The sequence below is a fragment of the Xenopus tropicalis genome, chromosome 2, assembly GCF_000004195.4.
Source record: "Xenopus tropicalis strain Nigerian chromosome 2, UCB_Xtro_10.0, whole genome shotgun sequence".
NCBI lineage: Eukaryota > Metazoa > Chordata > Amphibia > Anura > Pipidae > Xenopus > Xenopus tropicalis.
In genome coordinates, this window is record NC_030678.2 from 45108065 (window position 1) to 45131673 (window position 23609).

General features: G+C 39.7%; 1 protein-coding gene across 5 annotated transcripts in view; it reads right to left on the reverse strand.

Annotated features, from left to right (window-relative positions):
• phka2 (phosphorylase kinase regulatory subunit alpha 2) overlaps nt 1–23609 on the reverse strand; it is a 56310-nt gene that overhangs the window by 25129 nt on the left and 7572 nt on the right. For all 5 annotated transcript variants that reach the window (XM_012957496.3, XM_004911663.4, XM_012957497.3 and 2 more), the window contains exons 3-17: nt 18812–18970; nt 18641–18688; nt 15887–16055; nt 13752–13834; nt 12559–12639; nt 11957–12055; nt 11136–11282; nt 10284–10337; nt 9755–9877; nt 9272–9367; nt 7261–7368; nt 6023–6101; nt 5092–5226; nt 4044–4153; nt 1575–1719 (exon numbers count right to left, since the gene is read on the reverse strand). In XM_012957496.3, the coding sequence (XP_012812950.2) occupies nt 1575–1719; nt 4044–4153; nt 5092–5226; nt 6023–6101; nt 7261–7368; nt 9272–9367; nt 9755–9877; nt 10284–10337; nt 11136–11282; nt 11957–12055; nt 12559–12639; nt 13752–13834; nt 15887–16055; nt 18641–18688; nt 18812–18970 (1636 nt within the window). The remainder of the gene's footprint in view (nt 1–1574; nt 1720–4043; nt 4154–5091; nt 5227–6022; nt 6102–7260; nt 7369–9271; nt 9368–9754; nt 9878–10283; nt 10338–11135; nt 11283–11956; nt 12056–12558; nt 12640–13751; nt 13835–15886; nt 16056–18640; nt 18689–18811; nt 18971–23609) is intronic.

The following is a 23609-nucleotide window of genomic DNA, read 5'->3' on the forward strand; positions in this document are numbered from 1 at the left end:
AGTTCCTCCCACTGTAGTCCCTGAGTAGGGACCCATGAAGTTCCAGGTGTTCTGTAAGACCACTTCTCATATGACCTTTGCTGTGCTTAATATTTATACGATATGGGTGATTTATTTTATATGTATATGTGTCACTTGACTGGATACAGCTGTTGCAGGATTTTAGAAACACTGACACAGCTGTTTACAGAATACACAATATTGTGTTAAAATTTTTTAAATACATTAGGGGTCATTTGCACCTGGTCTGTAATGGTGGCCATACACGTAAAGATCCGCTCACCTATGGGGGGGATATACCGGTAATAGGCACAATCGGTTCGGGGACCGCATCCGACCAAATTTTTTGACCTGCCCGATTGATATCTGGCTGATTTCAGGCCAGATGTCCATCGGGCAGGCCTGCCGCATGTTCCCCTACACGGGCCAATAAGCTGCCGAATCGGTCTAAGGGACCAATATCAGCAGCTACAATCGGCCAGTGTATGGCCACCTTTACTCATGGCAACCAATCACATATTAATCACTGATGGGTTGCTATGGGTAACTGTGCAGGCACAGGATTGCCTAGTTTTTTTAAAATGAGCCCCATTAACGTTAAAAGATACAATGAAAACATTGGCTCTGCTTTCCAGTCAAGCATGTTCTGTGTTTCTGTCTCTAATAACAATCATTTAATACCAGCAGCTGACAGTGTCCCTTAAGTCCTTTAAACTATTTGCCACAGGCAGATACGTGCAGCAGGCCACATACAAGACGGCAGAAATCAGAGCATGCACAGGATTATAAATAGAAATGTTTTATCATGTTGCTTTGGACTAAGCATCTGGCATGGAATGTTAGGCAGTAAGTTGTCTCTTGTTAAAAAAAATACAGCCTGTACTTAAATTACAGTGTTCTAAAAATAGGGGACTATTTAAATAGGGACATCTATTGAAGTGCTAGACCAGTGACAAAGCAACATCTGTATCAGCAATGGGGAACTACATTTCCTGAGCTCTCTGGACTTGGAAGCAATAGTTTCCTATCTGGATAAAATATATATATATATATGACAACAATATAGCATTGCCCTCTGCAGATCTGAATCAAGAAAACCTATTTTATTAGTGAAAAATTTGTGGTCCAACATTTTGGTCGAGTGTGTGAACCCCCGAGGACACAAAAACTCGAGACTGAAACACTGGACCGCTAATTTTTCACTAATAAAATAGGTTTTTTTTATTCAGGCCTGCTGAGGGCAATGCTATATTTTTTCATATTTAATTTTTCATATGCACCCAGGCAAGTTGCTTCATATGGTTAAGGGAGTAAACCTTTACAGAGGTAAAGGTGTGTGTCTCACAAATCTCAAAGGTAAAAAACAATTACAATACCACATGCATGCACATGTACATGCCTCTCTAAGATTGCCTCTCTAAGATTAAAAAACAACTATTTCCATCTAAACTAAGGAATACAGTCCCCATATCTGTATAAGGAGTATGCAGAGACATATGCTGATGAGGTATCACATCCAGATAACCCACCCAAACAGCAATGATACAGCACTGCCAGTACTAACCCACACTTACTGAGCATAGAATGGGTAATGGGAAAGGTTAGCGTTGGTCTCCCAGTCATCCTCCAGCAGGAAGTTAAATAGGCCAGTTCAGTTCTAAGCATCTCCACAATCATTCTGCTGTCGAGGGCTAGATAGAAGTGGTGCTGATCTGTAAACTAGGGGGAGATGACTGTGTTAGCAAGGTTTGGTTAAGAAACTCACCATATGTAACAAGCAAAACTTAGGTGCAATGAGTAATCAAACTCTCCAAACTGGAAGACCTGGTTGATTCATATGCAGCTAGCTTAAAGGAACAGTAACACCAAAAAATGAAAGTGGATAAAAGTAACTAAAATATAATGTGCTGCCGCCCTGCACTGGTAAAAGTTGTGTGTTTACTTCAGAAAGTCTACTATAATTTATATAAATAAGCTGCTATGTAGCCATGGAGGCAGCCATTCAAAGGAGAAAAGGCACAGGCACATAGCAGATAACAGATAAAACACTATTGTATTCTACAGAACTTATCTATTAAATGCTGTGTAACCTGTGCCTTTTCTCCTTTTTTCCAGCTTGAATGGCTGCCCCCGTGGCTACACAGCAGCTTATTATATAAACCAGTGCTGTCCAACTTCTGCGGTGCCGAGGGCCGGAATTTCTCGCGCATACATGGTGGAGGGCCGCTTATGGAAGCCAGTTTTGACCACTCCCCCCTTTTAAACCACGCCCACTTCAAACCACACCCATTTTATCACAATGGTGTTAGTGCAGAAAAAACCCAAATGCTTGGTCCTCACTGCAGGGATATCAACCACCATTCATATGTGAAATAATTATATTATGTCATATTAAGACATACCCTAAAATCCATATGCCTTCTCCTCCCCTGTGGATAGCACAGCAACCCCCAGCATATAATTACATACCTTAGGGACCATTTAATGGCTATTTCCAACTGCTAACAAACTCCCAGAACAAACCCCTGCCAGGTTCACCTCCCACAGGCAGCATAGGGCATGCAGAGTATGGCACACACAGACAGCACTCTGCCTGGCCTACGCTACCTGTGTGTGCCATACTCTGCCTGCCCTATGATGCCTGTGTCTGCCATATGCTGCCTGTGTGTGCCATTCCCTCCCTGCCCTATGCTGCCTATGTGCCATACTGCCTACCCTATGCTATCTACACACAGGCAGCATAGGCCAGGCAGTACATACAATGGGCCCGATTCACTAAAGACCGAAATAAGGAGTGCTATTTATAGCATGCGTTAAAAATCTTATCACTTTTTATTTTTCGCTAGATTCACTAAAAGGACACTTTTCATAATTAAGAAGCGATGTTCTTGGCGTTATTTATCTTACGATGACATATTTTAATGAAAAAAACTATGCGATAAGCGTTATTGACCTTTAGTGAATCGGCCCCTATAATGCTTAACGCATGCTATAAATAGCACTCCTTATTTCGGACTTTAGTGAATCGGGCCCAATGTCTGAGGTGTGAACAGATGAACAATGTGGGTGATTACAGCCCAAGCCTGAGGTGTGAACTCTGCAGGGGGTGAACAATTACATGTTTAAACAATACAGGGGGATTACAGCCTGAATCTGCGGTGAGAACCATGCAGGGGGGGGCAGTTAATCTCAGTACTGATACCATTTAAAGTTTACACAAGGGTAAAACATCAAAGCAGCCAGACAGGTGGGGGGCCACAAAGAGGGGGGTCGAGGGCCGCATGCGGCCCGCGGGCCGCCAGTTGGACAGCACTGATATAAACTATAGTAGTGTTACTGTAGCAAACACCAGTTTTACCAGTGCAGGGCAACAGTGCATTATATTTTTATTACTTTAAAGCGCTTTCATTTTTTGGTGTTACTGTTCCTTTAATGCACTTGACTGTATATAAGTATATTCTGAAAATCTTATCTATCCTTACCTTACCTTATCCTTATAGCTATAATTGCTTCATATTGTGAAAAATAATGATGCGATTGGCTGGAAGAGATTATGCTGTAATGGTTTACATGAGCAAATGTGATGCTTCAATAAATTATGCAATATAATTAACACTCCTTTGAGAATCACAATAAAACACCCTCTCTTTTTGTTGTGGCCTGGAATTCATATTATGCAACTGCATCAACGGGTCGGCCATTTATTGCTCGATAATGCTGCTTAAGAAAACAAATCTAGTCTCACTTCCTAAAGACATTCACAGTGTAAAAGTTCACTTTTCTTTTAATATTTTGTGTGTAGGGGGTGATCTTGGACCTGCTGCCACCTGATGTTCCTATACATAGATATCAGCTATTCCCCAGAATTCCCATATTGTAATCAACTGGAAGGGCTCTAAAAATGTTCTTTGGAAAAACTGTCTGACAGAAAGTATTTACAAAGCATAAGTACTGTGTGTAAACTCAATGAGCTTTGACCTTTGTTTGTTTTTTTTACTAAATACATTCAATTATACGGAAATAATGTTTTAGGATTAGCTTACCTGGGGTGTAAAAGTAAAGATCTGGTTCCTGATCATGTACAGTTTAGACGTCCCTAGAACACCTATGTGACGGTATGGGCGGCCACTAAGCTTCATGGCTTTATTATGCCCTGCAAAAGAAATATTAAATATAAGATGCAAACAATACACGTATGTGAATAAAAGCAATGTATTTGAAGAAGTCCTTTGCAGGGAAGAACTAAAATTGCCTTAACTGCGCCTGACACAATTGCTGGTGATGAGTCAAAACACACAAGAAAATTTCCAAACACAGAAAAGTGTGATTCTTTTAGTGCAAGTATGCTGTGTCTATTCACAAACCCTGGAGGTACCACCACCTTTACAGCAGTGGTAGCTCCAGGGTTCCCCACATCACACACCAACTATGCTGGTGCGAGGTCAAGGAGCATGCTTTGAAGCAAATACCTTTAAGGAATGCTGTCAATCTGCACATTCATTTTTATGCCGTCATAAATGAGCCCTTCTCCAAAATGTTGACAATTTCCCTTTATGATATAAATCACAAAACGATATAACAGCCAAAACAACCACATTTGCCCACAGCTGATAATTGTGTTTCGCTTCTCACCACTGGTACAACTGCTTTGTCCCTTTTTAGGGCCTCTTCCCATCCCCCAAACTTGCAGATGTGATCTCTTTTGCAAGCATGTACTAAAGCTATGCATTAATAAAGACTAACACTGACCCCCCTATATTTTTGGGATTCATATATCTGTGGGATTCATGACTAATTTATACATAACTATTGGGTTATGAGGCCTCTTCACAACTAATGAATGGGAATATGTATGATGGGAAGTTGCTCCCAGGGAAGGTTATCTGATTTCTGTGAAATGTGATGCATTATACAGTAAGTACAACGTAGCTATGTTTTTGTAGCCTGTGGGGCAATCCCTGAAACAGAAAAAGCAAGTTTTTCTTGCCCCAGAAAGGATAACCTAAGTTAGGTCATTAAAACAGAATACCAATGTGTAAGCTAACCATATTCCCACAAGAGACTGCAATGCTGTTCATATCAATTACTCACCAAGCTTGGCATACAGGTGGCTCAAAATCCTAGCTGGCTGCACTCTGATTGGCCGGACATCACTAAAGCTCTGAACTTCAAGGCCATGGTTTTTGAGCATTTTCTTTATCTCTTTAGACTCTGCTAGAACTGAAACTGAAAATTGTACAATTTTCTGTTAGAAAATAAATTAAAATGCCTCAAAGTTTAATGTTATGGTATTGTAACAAGAATGGATTTTTACGGACAACTAGACTCCAAAAGCCAACGTGTTTGCCCACTGCCCACATTGTGTGTAAAAGGCCTAATTTCATCTTTATGACAGCACACATAGGCTAGAATTAGGATATTAACTGTAGAACTTCCCAGCAAGAGTACCAACTCACATTAGGGAATCTTTTCTATTTGCTGATTTAATTCTCCCCAGGGCTAACAGAGTAAGCAACTAAATGCAAGTGTCCCCCTATGTACCTGTATTCCTCCACAGAACAGCAATTATAATCAGAGGTCCCTCAGTGATGTTTAATTCCACAAGAAGTATAAAATGTATGTGTGAATGCTACAAGTTCTGCATAAACGTTGCCCCTATTAATACATTGTCCTTGTTATCGCCTGATTTTCTTGAAATATAATGAAAGTTCCATTTACAGTGCTCATCCAATATTAAGTGTGTGCTAATGAGGTGCTCCCAAAAAAAAATGTATACGGTAATTATTTCCCACATGGCATTACAAATGTCTGAGCTCCAAGTGAACAAAATGAAGGAAATCTTGCTCAATAACCACTAAATAAGAAATTTCTCAGAAATGGGGGAATTGTTTCTTTCAATTAGTAGGAAGATGTGCGCATTGTTTTTTCTGAAAATGTTCTGAAAATTGGTCAGTTCTAGAAGTAAAACATTTAAACAGCATATAATATCTACTAACAAATAATGGCAGGAACCCAGACAAACCTTGCACCACAACATCAGGCTTAAAAACTGTAGAGAATCTTCTGTTCAACGGATCTACTTCTCCTGGTGCTAGAAATCCCTAGTGGGATAGAAAAACCTAGAATTACACAGTTGTATCAGATTTAAGGCCAAGTAGAGAGAGAGAGGGAGGGATTACATGTAGGCACCAGGAACTCTCTGGTCTAGAACCAGGGACCTGAGGGTACAGGTTGCTCTTCCTTCAGACTGAGCCACAGGAAGTAGTGTGCTTTTATCCTGCCATTTTATGGCTTTTCTACTGTCTCTCTTTCATACTATGATCCACCTATGGGCAAAAGACAATTAAAAGGCTATTTAAGCCTGGTGGATCATTAGCTCTTCTGCTTTGTCAGAGCCTCAAGTTCCGGTACTCCTAAGATCCTGAATTTCTGTTGCTTTATCATGAAGTCCTGCAAGTCAGTTCTGACCTGCCCTCAGTTCCGACTCCCAGGTTTTGACTATTGGCCTGATTTACTGGATTATGTTTGTTTGCTGCCTGCCCTGACTCACTGCCTGCTCCACTGAATGTATTTGCCTGCTACCTTCCCAGACCAATTGCCTGTTCTTTGGAATTGTATAATGTTTTTCAGTTTTCTTAATTAAATCTCTTTGTTTAAAGAAGCAGTTTAAGAAGTATGTATTACTCAGCACATTGGCTGCTGTCTAGTAATTCAGTGGGTACTTCCAACACAGTGAGTACTTCCAACACAATTTATATACTTTAAATTAACAAGCTAAAACCATGCTGCCTTCTGTGGCTCAGTCTAGAGGAATCCAAGACACCTAAGGTCCCTGATACTAGACCTGGGAGTTAATGACAGCAGGACTACCCTGAAGTGTCCTTTTTTGGTTGCAGTGTCATTAAAGACTTTCTCGTGAGGCCTGCAAGCAATATTCAATGAGTGGCACCTACAGTATTAAAATGTACTAATACAGTATGTATACAGAGTTGTAATGTCCATTAACGGCCTACACCTAAGTGTTGACTATAAGGATATAAGCAATGAAAGCCAGGATCAGATGGGGCCAGCAGGAGACTGAGAAAAAAACCTGGTGGGCCCCACTGACCCAGACCCACTCCCCACTTGACACTATTGGCACTCTCCCCTCACCTCCCTCCAATCGCAGATGAAGGAGAAAGTACTATAAGAATTTCAGATAAACAACTTGACTTGTCATTAGCACATTTCTAATTGGCATTGCTACTTGCCAGATGTTACCTCAGCTAAAAGAGAGCCCAGTATGTACAGTGATTGTCCCCATAGGTGAGGTATCTTCCCCAAAGGTCTGCGGTCAACTGTATGCGGGTTATGGTACTCTTCTTCTATCTGCAAATAAAAACAGTCACTAACCAGGTTACAAGTTACTAACCTGCTAGTTACACCATAACAAAATGGATAAACAGTTGAACTGACGCAATGCTTTTCTATGACAGAAATCCTAAGGATCATGGAGTTCAAAGGCTTCTGTACTCTCAGTTCTAGATTCTAACATTACAGCAATGTGCTGTGACAGAAGGAAAAGACCAAGTCATATTCTGGTCCTTACTGTATGTAGCCAAAAATGAATGGCCTCTTCTGAAAGGCGTTAAAACCTTTTTTTACATTGTACAATGAATATACTTAATACTGAACAAACATCAATATAGCGTATGTGCTGTATTATACAGTGCTTTTACAAACATGATTCATAGATACAGACAAGCAATTCAAGTAGAGTTCCCCATCCGACAGAGCTCATTGAGGCAGCCTTTGATACTTAGTTACCACTTGAAAAATCCTCAGGTATCAGATTACTGTTCATCCAGCTCTACTGAATGGCAATGGCATATTGCAAATACCAATGAGGCAGTAAGGACTGTCAGTAGAAGTTTTGGAAAGAAGAGTAGCCTCGAAAATGGTTTTTGACCCCCTAATAGCACAGGATTTTAGACAATTACATATAATGGCAGAGCATAGTGGGAGCATAAATAACCAATGAAGCATATAAAAAATAACAACAAAGATATAAAGTATGGACAACTTGCTGTTTACAAATGGTACAACTGAACCCAGGTCTTGAAAATCTATATTGTGACAGAGTAGTTTCTCAACTCAAAACTCTGCCCTTAAAAAGTGTATGGGCTGCAGAGGGAGGTTAGCATTAGCAACATAGTAACTGAGGTTGAAAAAGGCAGATTCACTAAAACTCGAATATTTCTCATTTTAAAAATCAAATAAACTCGTTTTCACAAATGTCTTACATTTACAAAAAAGTCTGAACTGAAAAAGTCTGCGTAAGAAATGTTGCAGAAAAGTCATGAAAATCACAATTTTTTGTGACCTGTGACATGAAAACTGTGACTTTTTCTAAGTGACACAAAAACCAGCATCAAAAATTTAAAAAACCTCTAAAGTTCTGAAGGAAAGGATCATCCAGGGAAAGGAAAGAAATATCTGCCATTGATCTCTACACAATCTCAGCAAGTTTTAGCTGGCAAATTTTCGGACTGCGATTTTTAGCCGTTAGGATGTATAGTAAATATCGAAAAAGTTGCGACTTTTTTATTGTATGACTTTTTTTCCCCCAAAGGGGCCATTATCTCACTGTCTGATTCTTTTTTTCTGATTCGGATTTTTAGAGATAAAAGTCACAGAAAAAAAAGCTGCGACTTTTAAATGTAAGGCATTTGTGGAAACCAGTTACTTCGAATTTTAAAAATTTTGAAAGTTTTAAATGAGAAATGTTAAGAGTTTTAGTAAATCTGCCCCATAGATTGCAACCATTTGCTGAAATAAATCCCACCTCTTTATCAGGTTTAAACTAGACAACTGAAATGAATGAACAGACATAACATTTAGAAGGAGTATTAGAATACACTTGTATTACAATAAAGGGCAGGAACTAGTTATGCTTGAACAATCTATATACAACACTCCAAAAAACAAGCCATCTTGGTTATTGCTGGTAGCTGTGATGAATATGGCATGGAGCTAAGGTCTTTTCACTGACTGCATGTAGAGCTCCACAAGTAGCATCAGCCACAGTTGTTAGCAAGATCACTTCAGTGTGCATTCCCAGGCAACAATCACAGACTGACGGCTGCCAAGTTTGTTGCAAATTGCAGTTAATGGGAATCTCCTGAGTAGGATTAACATTTACAAAATGACTACTTTGAAAACACCAAAAAATCAGAAGAGAATAACTACTTATTAGCAGATTGTGAGTAATTATTATTAGATAAGCACCCACCTTGTCAGTAGGAACAGCATAAAGTTCTGGCACAAGACGAATTCCATTCTTTCCTCTTATGAGAATTCCCTCCAGAGCTTCCCGATATTCTTGCATCTGCAATTACATGTAGGAACTTATGAGTTTTTATTTTAAAGGGGTTGTTCACCTTTATCTTTTTGGTATGATGTAGACAGTGATAGTTTGAGATAATTTGGCACTTCTCTTTTTTAATTTTTTTGTTTTAATTTTTTTTTGTTTGGCTTTTTGTTTCACATCTCTCCAGTTTACTGTAGCAACCAGGCAGTGGTTTGAATGAGAGACAGGAATATAAATAGAAAGAATAGAAAGGTTAGTAATAAAAAGTAACAATTATAATAGAATTGAAAGCTCACAAAACAATAGCTTATAGCTGTCGGGGTCAGTGACCCCCATTTGAAAGCTAGAAAAGGGCAGAAGAAGAAGGCAAATAATTCAGAAACTGTTCTATCATCTGCTTCTTACCTGAACCTGATCCCCATTAAAAATTCCATCAATAAGTAAATATGTCCAGAACAAAGGCCATTCACATTCAATATTCTCAAAGAGTTTGAGTTCAGTAGAGTCATAGTGCAATCTGGTGGGGTCCTGCATTGGTACAGAAATCAAATAATAATGTAGATATATATGTTATTCATGCAGAAGTATGGCAAGATATTATAAACTGCAAACTGCCCCACAGTCCCTTGAACTAAGGCAAACCCTCAGTGTGTATATATATATATATATATATAATATAATGGGATAACCATGAAAACAACAATTAGTGGACGAAGTGTGTAGAACTAAAAGCACTGAAACATGAGAGAATAAAGACAGCAAAGGACACAGAAGAGAGAGAAGATCAAGCTTCCCCTACCCAACAGGGATAAAATAAATAGCAATAAGGAACACAGGAAATGTAAAACAAGAGTACAGAACAAATAAGGAAATATGAGAAAGTAAATAAATCCCAGCCAAACAAGTGCATTATAAAAACATTACAGCTTGTTACCTCTCTTGGTGTTTTAAAGCCATCTCTGAGAAAGCGACAGCAGCCATATCTTCCCTTAAGGTAAAAAGAGCAGCAAATCATAAATCAGCCAATGGTATGGCTATAATTCAAAATTTAGATTTATCAAAATGTCAGTTTAGAGCTTAATACATAAAAATGTGCCCATGTTCTTTTCATTCCTATGGAATTTTAAGAAGTGTATTTATTAATTTGTGAACTCTATCTTTCATTCATTGATAAATACGGAATCAATAGAATGTGGGTAAGTTTTGTAGTCTGCTCTAAATTTAAATGTTGATAAATCTGCCCTTAACTATCACATATCTTTATGATCTGATTTTCTTAATTAAACCTCAAACAGAATACAAAACGAGCAGAACTATGTATGACATCTGGCCAGTTGGTGACCATTCTGCAAGATAATTCTCTGAGGAAAAAGTTAGGCTATCAAACCAGCACAGTAGGTGGTAATCAAGTCCTCTGTTGGATGGACCCTATTGATGGTGTAGTCATATCTATCAGCATTTAGGGAAAGTGGATCAAAAAAGAGTTGTACAAGGAAGTATGTCAGGTAAACATCTTTTCAATTGCTGTTATAATAAAGGCCCAATCTTACACTCATACAGTAACCCGTAGCAATTTATCATCATTATACAGCTTTGGCTGAACTAGTTACCGCAAGTTTGTGGCTAGGCAAGGAAATGTATTAGGGGCTGCAAGTGAAGGCAGCCAGGGGGCTAAGAAGAAGTTGCCTACAGTTTTAAAGAGAATAATTATTATATAGTATATATATTTTAGGTTAAAAATATATTCTGGATATTTACTGCTCTCTACGAATCTCAATAATCATACCTGGAGTTTAGTGATTATTTCATTTTTGGTCACATTAACCAGATTTATGTCCTCAACAGCAAAAGCAGGATATGAAATGATGGAGAGGAGGCCAGCATCAATTTCTTTGGAGGTGGAGGCCCGAGGCAACATTGAATAAAGGATTGACTGTAAAATAAAGATGATCCATTTAACCTTTTATATATTTTTGATTTACAAAAATGGGAAAGAACTTGGGGAGGGAATAACACTTACTATCCATGTGCTAAATATACAGGCATATCTACATCACAAATGACATATACTGTATTTATGATAGAGAAACCTAAGAGAGATGACCCCACTTTGGGCTTATGTAAGGCGAGACTGTCTATTACTATCATCTTTCCATAGTTTCACTAAGGAATCCCAAATGGTCTAAAATTCTTAACTCTAGCATTATTCTATTGCAGTTATCTCCTCATTTGTTTTTCCTCCTCTACTTTCTTTAATCATTACTCAGTTGTTGGTGCCTCTGCACTTTACCATTTTCTAATTATCAGTGCTCTGGCTGAACTGATTCTTGTGGAAGCACTAAGGTAATTAACAAGCACCATACACAGTTATCCATTCTATAAATGAACAGATTAAAATGTACTGTAGTGGAAACTCCTTAATAACGCAATTTAGTTGCAGGCATTGAGAAAACAGTGGAAATACTCCAGCTTGAAATGCAGTGGACATGGGGAGCAGAGTAAACTCTGGAGTGGAATCAACAGCAGCAAAAAAATAATTTTGGCGAGAAAACAAGCAGCAATACAGCATTCTCAAAAAATATCTAGTGCCTTGTTAGGGTTACCCACCTGACAGTGTTCTACATCATCAGGTAGAACATGAATCACAGATTTGGGTCCCCCATGAGCGCCAAACAGATCAAGTTCATCTATAGCTTCCAGAGCAGCCTGCAAACACATGAAAGCATACAATCATTTGTTGTGTGTTTTTGAGATGTTCACTTGTCTATAAGTAGAGAGTAGAGAAGTAGAGGGTATATTGGCCAGTGGGGAAAAGCCGATCTGTACCCCCTGTATTTGTTTGCACATTCACACAGCGGATTTCGCCACAAAAATGCATACTTCTGTGTTTCCGCACCAAAATCTGCCTTGTGGTAAGCTGACAGGCTGATCATGTGCCTGTCAGTGTAAACACATACAATGTGGGGAAGGCAGCAGATTGGCGTATAGGTGCATAGCAGTCTCATTTTCTCTAGTGTAATAGCTTTAGAGCTGAGCAGCCAATGTTCCGGTTTTACAAATGTATGGGGTTATTGGTTGATCTGGAACTGCTGATCTGCTTATCTTAATGAAATTTATTCATTCATATGTGTTGCAAAAACTGTGTTAATATCCAAGCAACTATCATGCCCACAGATCTTTAATATATTCCCCAAACCTGCTTGTCTTACCTTTGCCATGCCCACAGAGCTTGCATTTAGCTCAGGAATTCCTTGATTTGTTTTGTCTCCTCGCTCCCACATTCCATAATCCTGGGGGGAAGGTTAAAATATATTACAGATTAATTGAATTTGTCACCAACTATGGTTAGTTACAATTAGAGACTGAATGATGTATTTTTTTTTATTTATCTTTACCTAATTTTGCAGGCAGTTATACCTGTATACCTGTACCTGATCTCAAGGCTATGTCACTCCATGTGAACTGACACTTAGCCATTCCTAAGCAGCACAAGGTAAGATAAGGGGCAGTAATTGTAAGCATTTTCTCTCTGCAGAGAATGTGAATCAGTGGGTGGAAGACAAAAAAAAAGCCATTGCCCTACATAAGTCAACATGTGTTTAGAGCAGGGATCCCCAACCTTTTTTACTCGTGAGCCACATTCAAATGTAAAAAGACTTGGGGAGCAACACAAGCATAAAACATGTTGCTGGGGGTGCCAAATAAGGGCTGTTATTGGCTATTTGATAGACCCTATATGGACTGGAAGACTACATAAGGTTCTGTTTGGCAGTACATCTGGTTTTTATTCAACCAAAACTTGCCACCAAGTCAGGAATTAAAAAATAAAAATAAAACACCTGCTTTGAGGCCACTGGGAGCAACATCCAAGGGGTTGGAGAGCAACATGTTGCTCACAAGCCACTGGTTGGGGACCACTGGTTTAGAGCGTGCTTTGGATACCTTCTAAAATTCAGTGTAATAGCTTATAGTTTATAGCATGAAGAGCAAAAATAAAGTTTAGCGGCTGCAATGGCTCATTTAAAGGGGTAGTTCACCTTAAAATGAATTTTTAGCTAGATGGTTATGAGGGTCCAATTTACCCTAAAATCCAAGCAGTAAGGGCCTAAATAGAAAGAAAAGTAACCATAACAATAAATCCTCACTATCCTCCTCATTAAGAATTTTTTTTTTTGGCAGTGACCCCCAACAATGAGATACCATCAAACTGCAAGCTGGAAAGAGACAGAAGAAGAAGAAGGCCAATGATATAGCTATAAAAATAAAATATGAGGTGAAACGTTGCATAGACCAGTACATCCTGTCATATTTTACATAAGGTTTAAGGTGAACACCCCCCACCCAAAGTAACTTTTTGTAAAAGTAAATTTTGTAGACAACTTTGAATTTTTAATTTACTTACAGCAACTTTATAAGCAGCTTCAATGTAAAAAACAAGATTCTGTATAAAGGCAACTTCATTCAGTGTAAACACAATGCGTAAGCCTAAAGGATGCAGAACACATTATTAGCAAAGAGCTGTAATAAAGATAAATGAAGCCAGCAAGGACATACACAAATTGAAGCTACTCCATGTTTGGTCCTTGTGAGGTAATTAATTAGATAACCAGAGCACAGATAATTCCCCTGCAAAATAGACTCATGTTAGGGGGGAGACACACAGAGATACTAGTAGCAGCTACTCATCATAGCTACAAAAACAGACAATGCTAATAATTTACTGATAATTGTCTCTATGTGTGTTTTAGCAGAGGCAATTCTTAGTATTGTCTATGGCAGGGTATTTTCTACAGTTTAGTAGTTGTGACAAGTAGCTGCTACTAAGTAGCTCTGTGTGTCTTCACCCTTAAGGGTTCTGGCACACGGGGAGTGTCGCCCGCGACAAATCTCCCTTGTCACGGGCGACTAATCTCCCGGAACTACCATCCCACCGGTGAAAATGTAAGTCGCCGGTGGGGTGGCACACCTGCGCAGGCGATTTCAGCAAATCGCTGAAGTTGCCTCGCGAGGCATTTTCTGCGATTTGCCAAAATCGCCTGCAAAAAATGTCAAGGGAAGGGGTTGTATATTGTAATTTATTTATCTACCTCACAAGAACCAAACATGGAGTAGATTTAATTTCCCTGTTTAGCTCAAGGAAAAATAAAAAAACATATTTTTTGTGAATTAAACAACAGGCCAAAAGTATGTTCAGTACAAGCCCTACAGATTGTTACAAGAACTAAAAAAAAGGCCCATAAAGTATGAGATATAAGAATAATATGATCTGCCAAATACCTATTCATAAAAATGCTGGATTCCCATAATTTACCAACTTACCCACTGATACAGCTAGGTGCAACCTATTATCTCAGCTAAGTGATTGGTGCCTCCCAATCCTCGCATATTCAGAGGACAAATGATTGACTATTTAAAGATGTATAACTGAGTAACCAGTTGGGTGCTTATTATTTTAAATATGCCTATTATGTCAGTTGTGGTATTAATAAATGACACTACAGAGACAAACTGTTTGGGTTGACAGATTATCCTAGAGTGCATATTAAGGATACTTCTGTCTACATCTCTACATAACTGCAGTCTCAGAAAGTAGCATTGTGCTGAGAACATTTTATTGTTTTCAGGAAAACTTTGGTTATGTGGTTGCCCAGTGTGATTATTTTCATTGCAGTAAGTACGTTTTGTAACAAATCTCAAAATCTAGAGTGCCGGAACTACAATCTTTTTGCAGTTCAATGGAAATAATAGGGTTAAAGGGTGGGGTGCCACCCTTAATGATAATTACATAGGGCAAACAATATCAGAGGGTCGTACTCTTTTATTTGTTTTTGTGTTCTCTTTTCAGAACCATTAACTGTGATTGGATGTACATTTCTAACAAAGAAATGAATGGTTTCTCATCTGACAATAATGTAATTAAAATGGGTTTTATAAATGGATATTGCATGCAACTTGCTTTTTTTTTACTCAAGGCAGTGTTCCTTGGCAGTGCTGTGCAATATGATTTGCATAATATTTATTCAATTCAATAACTAAAACATTCCTAAATATATGAGACTCAAATCATTTCTAGAGCACTGCATACTTGCAAAAACAGAATGGTTTTGTTGAAAAAAAGCAGCATCGTGAAATTTACTGAAATTTGCAAAACTATAGGCTCTCTGTAAGCAATGGGAATATGAATATCCAGTTAGAAAGTGCCGCATGTTGCAGGTCTCTTAGCTTAAATAGCAAAGGACATTTGGAAGCAATGGCAGCATTAGATTCCTGAAATAATTATACCCCACATTTTTTTTTAAACATTCTGACACTTCACCATGAGTGAAAAGTGTGCTTTGTAGAGTGTCATTTGTAGAGGGTCTCCCATTACGGCAACTTACGCACACCTGTCGGTCAGGGCTAAGTACAGATCAGTGACTGTCCCACCCCTTGGAACTCTATACAGCAGAAAGCAAACTCTGCACTCTGGTGAGTTGAAAAAAACAAATTTCGTCCAATCCAATAAGAACATATAGACACATCAATATGTCACATCACCTGCAGCAGTCATTTGTGCCAAGCACAACAGGAATAGGGAGGTAGCATCTACTTGGAGGTGTCCCCACTGGTCATCACCAACTATAGTACTGCACGTTGCCGTGTTGTACTTGGCATGCAGACAATCTTTTGTACTCTGCGTGTGTTTGAATTTCTCAACTTTATCCACCTGGCAAACACAAAGCATAATATTGTTTTTATGATAAGGTTCACTTGTTCAGTTCTTGGAAATAAAGAAGTTGCTTTTGGCATGCCATTTTCCATAGTAAGGAGACTGTTTGCCTACAAACAGCCCTAACCTCCTATTTATGCTCTTCTGCAAAATAAAAACAAGCCCATATGAAATACCGTATTACAGTATTGTAAAGGTCAAACCAGCTGTGTGGTGCATTTAAAACCATTAGTAATATGGTGCTAATGCAGTAGGAAGGGGACGCCTACTCCAGACACACATAAGTCATGTTTAAAGGAGAAGAAAAGGGTACAATCACAGGGGGTGCCAAACATTAGGCTCCCCCAATGATTGTAATCACTTACCCTGGGCCAGTGCTCTAGTTAGAAGTAAATTGCACAGGTATGTGCGAGTGAGTTATCTTTTTCTTTTCTTCTTATTTCTTCAAAATTTCAGATCCAACGCATAAACAGTACAGTAAAAAAAGCTGACTTTCTTGTTAAAGTTCAGCTTTTCGCTGTACTATGAGTCAGCACTTGGCCCAAAGAAAGAAGAAGGAAGAGAATCGCTTGCGCACATGTGCCCCAAACCAGTGCAGTATTCTGCTAACAGGAGCACTGTCCTGGGGGATCAGGTAGGTAATTTCAATCACTGGGGAGGGGGGGGGCTAACATTAGGCACCCCCCAGTGACTGTACCTTTTGTGTTTTCCTTTAATGCAATTCCAATGCAGTCATCCGGTTCCTGCATCATGATCACTGCATTATTACATATTTAATATCCCCTACAGCACCTCCCAGGAGGGCAAGAATACTGGCTGCACGAATCTTTTGACCAGTCACCCTTTTTTCACATTTAATACCATATGTATGTCTACTAATTGATTAGTTAGTCATTTAGCTTATTTGGCAATGCTTATTTTGACAAAAAACAAATGCGGCTACCTATGCACAAATCATTTCTCCACAGATGCGTGGTACCTAGCAATTGTTTAATATCTCCACTAGCAGTGCTGTAGTTCTTAAATAAGTTTACATAAGATTTAAAAGCTTACTTACTATGAGATGTTGCAGGTGTCCTGTTAAACAGGGAAAGGTATAGGTATCAAATACAGTGGCTTGCAAAAGTATTCGGCCCCAAACATGAATCAATTTTATTGGAATTCCACGTGAAAGACCAATACAAAGTGGTGTACACGTGAGAAGTGGAAGGAAAATCATACATGATTCCAAACATTTTTTACAAATAAATAACTGCAAAGTGGGGTGTGCGTAATTATTCAAAGAACACACCAGACAGGTCAGGGATAAAGTTATTGAGAAATTTAAAGCAGGCTTAGGCTACAAAAAGATTTCCAAAGCCTTGAACATCCCACGGAGCACTGTTCAAGCGATCATTCAGAAATGGAAGGAGTATGGCACAACTGTAAACCTACCAAGACAAGGCCGTCCACCTAAACTCACAGGCCAAACAAGGAGAGCGCTGATCAGAAATGCAGCCAAGAGGCCCATGGTGACTCTGGGGGAGCTGCAGAGATCTACAGCTCAGGTGGGGGAATCTGTCCATAGGACAACTATTAGTCGTGCACTGCACAAAGTTGGCCTTTATGGAAGAGTGGCAAGAAGAAAGCCATTGTTAACAGAAAACCATAAGAAGTCCCGTTTGCAGTTTGCCACAAGCCATGTGGGGGACACAGCAAACATGTGGAAGAAGGTGCTCTGGTCAGATGAGACCAAAATGGAACTTTTTGGCCAAAATGCAAAACGCTATGTGTGGCGGAAAACTAACACTGCACATCACTCTGAACACACCATCCCCACTGTCAAATATGGTGGTGGCAGCATCATGCTCTGGGGGTGCTTCTCTTCAGCAGGGACAGGTAAGCTGCTCAGAGTTGATGGGAAGATGGATGGAGCCAAATACAGGGCAATCTTGGAAGAAAACCTCTTGGAGTCTGCAAAAGACTTGAGACTGGGGCGGAGGTTCACCTTCCAGCAGGACAACGACCCTAAACATAAAGCCAGGGCAACAATGGAATGGTTTAAAACAAAACATATCCATGTGTTAGAATGGCCCAGTCACAACCCAGATCTAAATCCAATGGAGAATCTGTGGCAAGATCTGAAAACTGCTGTTCACAAACGCTGTCCATCTAATCTGACTGAGCTGGAGCTGTTTTGCAAAGAAGAATGGGCAAGGATTTCAGTCTCTAGATGTGCAAAGCTGGTAGAGACATACCCTAAAAGCCTGGCAGCTGTAATTGCAGCAAAAGGGGGTTCTACAAAGTATTGACTCAGGGGGCTGAATAGTTACGCACACCCCACTTTGCAGTTATTTATTTGTAAAAAATGTTTGGAATCATGTATGATTTTCGTTCCACTTCTCACGTGTACACCACTTTGTATTGGTCTTTCACGTGGAATTCCAATAAAATTGATTAATGTTTGTGGCTGTAATGTGACAAAATGGGGAAAAGTTCAAGGGGGCCGAATACTTTTGCAAGCCACTGTACATTGTACTTTTTTACAAAAGCAACAAAGATGTCTAATAAATATAAATAATGAATTCCCAATTATACATTACCTGTCTTATCATGCAGTGCAAGATTCCTCTCATCAGCTTTACAACACTCTGCAAAACATAACAGGATATTCAGTGCATGTAATCCATCTGATTTTAAAGGCCCCTAATTGCTCAAGGCCTCCACAGATGTATTTTTTTTTATTATTAACTGATAAAATACTGATACTGTACCTGCTCTAGTTCATATGCTTTGGCTTTGTCCTCATCCCGGTCAGCATTTTTGCGATACGCCATTCCCAGTCCCCACACAGCCAGAATACTGTACACATTGTCTCGCACCCAGGCATCTTTTTGCTCTTTGCTAGCAGGAAGAAGGCCTGTGACTGGGTTCTGTTATAGAAATCAAACCATCCATAATGATCATTTTCATTTGAAAACAAGAAGTGAAAGTGAACAAAATACACCTATTCTTGACATGAGCTTGTTCAGTTGGTTTTATTAAAAAAAAAATGAACTAGCAAATTAAATATACATTTTTATCTACACAAACTGATTCCTTGGAGAGGAAACCATGAGTCTACTTCTGACTCACAGAGGCCAATTCCACTCGCCCTCTTAGGCTCACAGAGTCATGTAACCCCTCCTTCATCTTTTCCATTTTGAATAACTCAGCCACCTAAGCGGGTGGGAAAATGGTCCCTGCAAGTCAAAGGCACTATGATACTTCATTAATCATGTATGCCTATGTAAAGGAAATCATCAGAAACAGGGACCAGTTTAACACGTCCTGTAGACTTACAGTTTAATGCAACTCCTTCCTAACCTTATTGTGGAGAGATGGATTCTGGGATCTGAAAATCTTCTCTTTTCTGGGGATCTGCGCACCACCCACTATGGAAAGAAGTCTTCAAGTCCCAGAATCCATTACTACACAATGGAACAATATGGGAGGGGTTGGAAAACCTTTCAATCTGTGGGATCAGGTATTTTTATGTAAATAATTTATATTTATTTTTGGAAGGTGAGAGTTCAGTGTATATGCACATTTTTTGCATAAACCCAAGTAAAAGGGCTCATGTACAATATACATTTCATTAGAACTGTTCCCAGGCATGCTACCATCATGTTTTCAAAAAGGAGGGAGCTATTTTTCCTTTATCCTTATTTTCTTCCTTTATTCAGACATTTCATTAGAACTGTTCCCAGGCATGCTACTGTAACTCCCTATTAATTGGCCTTCCCCTCCAAAGACTGTCCCCTCTCCAGTCCATAATGAATACTGCTGCCAGGCTCATACACCTCTCCAACCGCTCCTCCTCTGTAATGCCACTCTGCCAATCCCTGCACTGGCTTCCCCTACCATCCAGGATAAAATTCAAACTATTGACCCTCACATTTAAAGCAGTCCATAACTCTGCCCCACCCTACATCTCTGAACTCATCTCTAGGTACCATCCAACCCGCTTGTTACGCTCCTCTACTGACCTGCTCCTCAACTCCTCTCTCATTCCCTCCTCACACGCACGCATTCAAGACTTTGCAAGGGCTGCCCCCCTTCTCTGGAATTCGCTCCCACAAACTGTCAGACTTTCTCCCAATCTCTCTGCCTTCAAGAGATCTCTAAAAACACATTTATTTAGAGAGGCTTACCCTAATCTAGTTTAGCAATACCCTGTGCCACACCTCTCACAACTCTGGTCATGCCAATTCCCACACCTTGTGTCTCAACCCTTTCTCCTTGTAGATTGTAAGCTCTTTTGGGCAGGGCCCTCTTCACCTCTTGTATCGGTTATTGATTGCTTTATATGGTACTCTGTATGTCCAATGTATGTAACCCACTTATTGTACAGCGCTGCGGAATATGTTGGCGCTTTATAAATAAATGTTAATGTAATGTAATGTTACCATCATGCTTTCCCTTAAGTCAAAAAGGAGGGAGCTATTTTTCCTTTATCCTTATTTTCTTCCTTTATTCAGACATTTCATTAGAACTGTTCCCAGGCATGCTACCATCATGTTTTCCCTTAAGTCAAAAAGGAGGGAGCTATTTTTCCTTTATCCTTATTTTCTTCCTTTATTCAGACATTTCAGATGATCTATAGTCCCAGAGAACGTCATACTAAATGAGTTTTCTTCATTACAAGTAGCAGCCGTATTGCTTCCCATATAGAGCAGGTCTATGCAACTTGAAATCACTTTCAACACTTTTAAATTAGAAAAATGAATTTGCTCAAAAATATTAGGAGTAACAGAAGAAAACTGTTGTTATAAGCACACAGAGGGGATGTTATCTACAGCCGTCTTCATCGGTGTGATTATTTTTTGGGGGGGGGGTGCATTAGAACTGTTCCCAGGCATGCTACCATCATTTTCTTTTCTATGATTTTTTTTAATTACTCATGGTAGTCTTTGCTTTCTAAGGCCTACACCCCCATTCAAATATCCACATACTGGGGGTTTATATGCCAAAACGGACAATAAAATGTAATCTTGGGACCAATTACCAGCCAAAACTCTTTCTATGTAATTACAGATGAAACAATTATGCCAATCATTGTGCAATATTTTTTGTATTTGAAAAAGCTAATATCTGAAAAGTTGCTACTGTCCTTTATTTACTATGCTGTATGGCCAAGATCCAATGAATATTCTGATATTATAGCTGATAATGAGGTTACATTGTAGTAATAATATTTTTGAAAAGGGGCCCCACTGAATTTAAAATGTTACATGGTAACAGTGTAATTGACAGAAGTTCTGAAACAAAGGACAAGTAAAGGGCAGACTTTGACCTGCATAGCTCTAGCCGTGATAGATAGAATGTGACATGTAAATCATTATATCCATGACATGGAGCAGGTTCTCCTTTTAGAGCATTTTACAGAGACTTGAGGCAACAGCTAATTATGAGTTGAGGACAATACAGAGTGGGTTTGATTTATTATCATAGGTGCTTAATTGCACCAATGCAGTCACCCATAGCAATAAATCATTAATCAGGTTTGATTAGGGATGCATCAAATTCAGAATTCAAATAAAAACCCATCTGTTTTTGAAAGATTAGGTTTAAAGGTCCCCATACACGGCCCGATTCCAGCTGCTGATATCGACCACTTAGACCGATTCGGCAGCTAATCGGCCCGTGTATGGGCACTACTGACGGGCCTGCCCGACCGACATCTAGCCTGAAATCGGGCAGATCTCGATCGGGCAGGTTAAAAAATCTAGTCGGATCAGGGGCCGCATCGGCTCGTTGGCCCCCAGGACCGACTTTTCCTATACCTGACATTATAATTTGATTGTTTGGCCCCAGGGCAAAACAATCGAATTAGCCTGGATTCTCCCGATATCCCGATACCCCCCACCCGTGTAATTGGGGGCATCTGCTAATTAATGTGAAATGCAACATGCAAGCGATGGAGGAAAGTTGCTGATTTATGAAACATTAAACAAGGAAATGCTTAAAGGAACTAAGGAAGCACCAGCCTGGGGTACCTGAAGTGAGTATTTCCTTCTTCGGCAGCGAAATCCCTGGGCCGGCGCATGTGCAGTAGAGTGAAAAAAACAACTTTTTTGTTTAAGGTAGAAGGAGAGGAGACACTCTCAGGTACCCCGGGCTGGTGTGGTTTTCTCCTAACAGGGGCACCAGCCCGGGGTAAAAAGTAAGTGATTTAAGTTATTGGGGGGGGTGCCTAACATTTTGGCACCCCCAAGTGACTTAGCCTTTCCTTCTCCTTTAAGCACAAAGATAAAAACATGTTTGTGATGAGCAGAATCCCAGCAAAAATGTTCTTTTATTAGGTGCCCAGGAGCTCATGACAGCAATGTATTGCCCAAAGCCTTTGGTTCTCCTGAATACTGAACAAAATCCCACAATCACAGCATCACTGTTAAACTACAAAATCTGACAGTCAGATCTTTAACAATACAATACACATTCAGAACAAGTCCTCAAATAACCTCTCCTCTATCTTGGCAAGGCTTAATATTGACATTTAGCAGCATAACGGGAAATGATGCACTATTTATAAGTACGGAATGTTTATTCTAATTTTGCTTCATGTCATTTTTTTCAAGCATTGCCTGGTGCATTTTTCAAGTAAAGCCTTCTGCATAATTCTTAAGAGGTAGAATTTAACATCATTCCCTTGACTCCTTACCTTTATAATACGCAACAATTTGGAAAGTTCTGGGTGCCACTGATTGACACTGCTTTCTACAACTAACAACTGCCATACATAGCAGGTTAATTTCATATTTGTCCCACCAATCGACCATACATCTTTCTATCGCCCCTAAAACCAGAGCAGTGGGAAGGCTCCTCTACTTTCCTAATCTGCCAAGGCACCATGTACTGACCAACATACTGGCATTGGTTGATACTGATAGTACACATATATCAGTTGGGTTATTCAGGCCAAATACTGAATATTGTATGAAACAGCACTAGAACTCCTACCTTATGTAAATGTACTCCTAGATGACCTAATACATATACATAATACATATTTTTTGGGATAATATTTTGGAGGGCTGATAATGGAAATCTGTTTTGACCACTCCCTTTTTTGTAAACCGCATCCAGTTAAAACCGCACCCATGTTATCACAAGACCATACCCACCTTAATGATGGTAGCACAGCAAAAACCCAAATGGTTGGTGCACACTGTAGGGATATCACCCTTCATTTATGTGTGAAAGAGGTTTTATTATGTCATATTTAGCCACACCCCTAAATCCATATGCCTTCTTCCCTGTGGGTAGCACAGGAACCCCCAGCACATAATAACACTCCTTAAGGACCCCCTATACATTTCTAAATGCTAACAAACTCCCAACAGCAGCAAAGGGCAGGCAGAGTATGGTACACAGGCAGCAATAGGGCAGGCAAAGTATGGCACACACAGGCAGCATAGGGCAGGCAGAGTATGGCACACACAGGCAGCATAGGGCAGGGAGAGTATGGCACACAGGCAGCATAGGGAAGGGAGAGTATGGCACACAGGCAGCATAGGGCAGGCAGAGTAT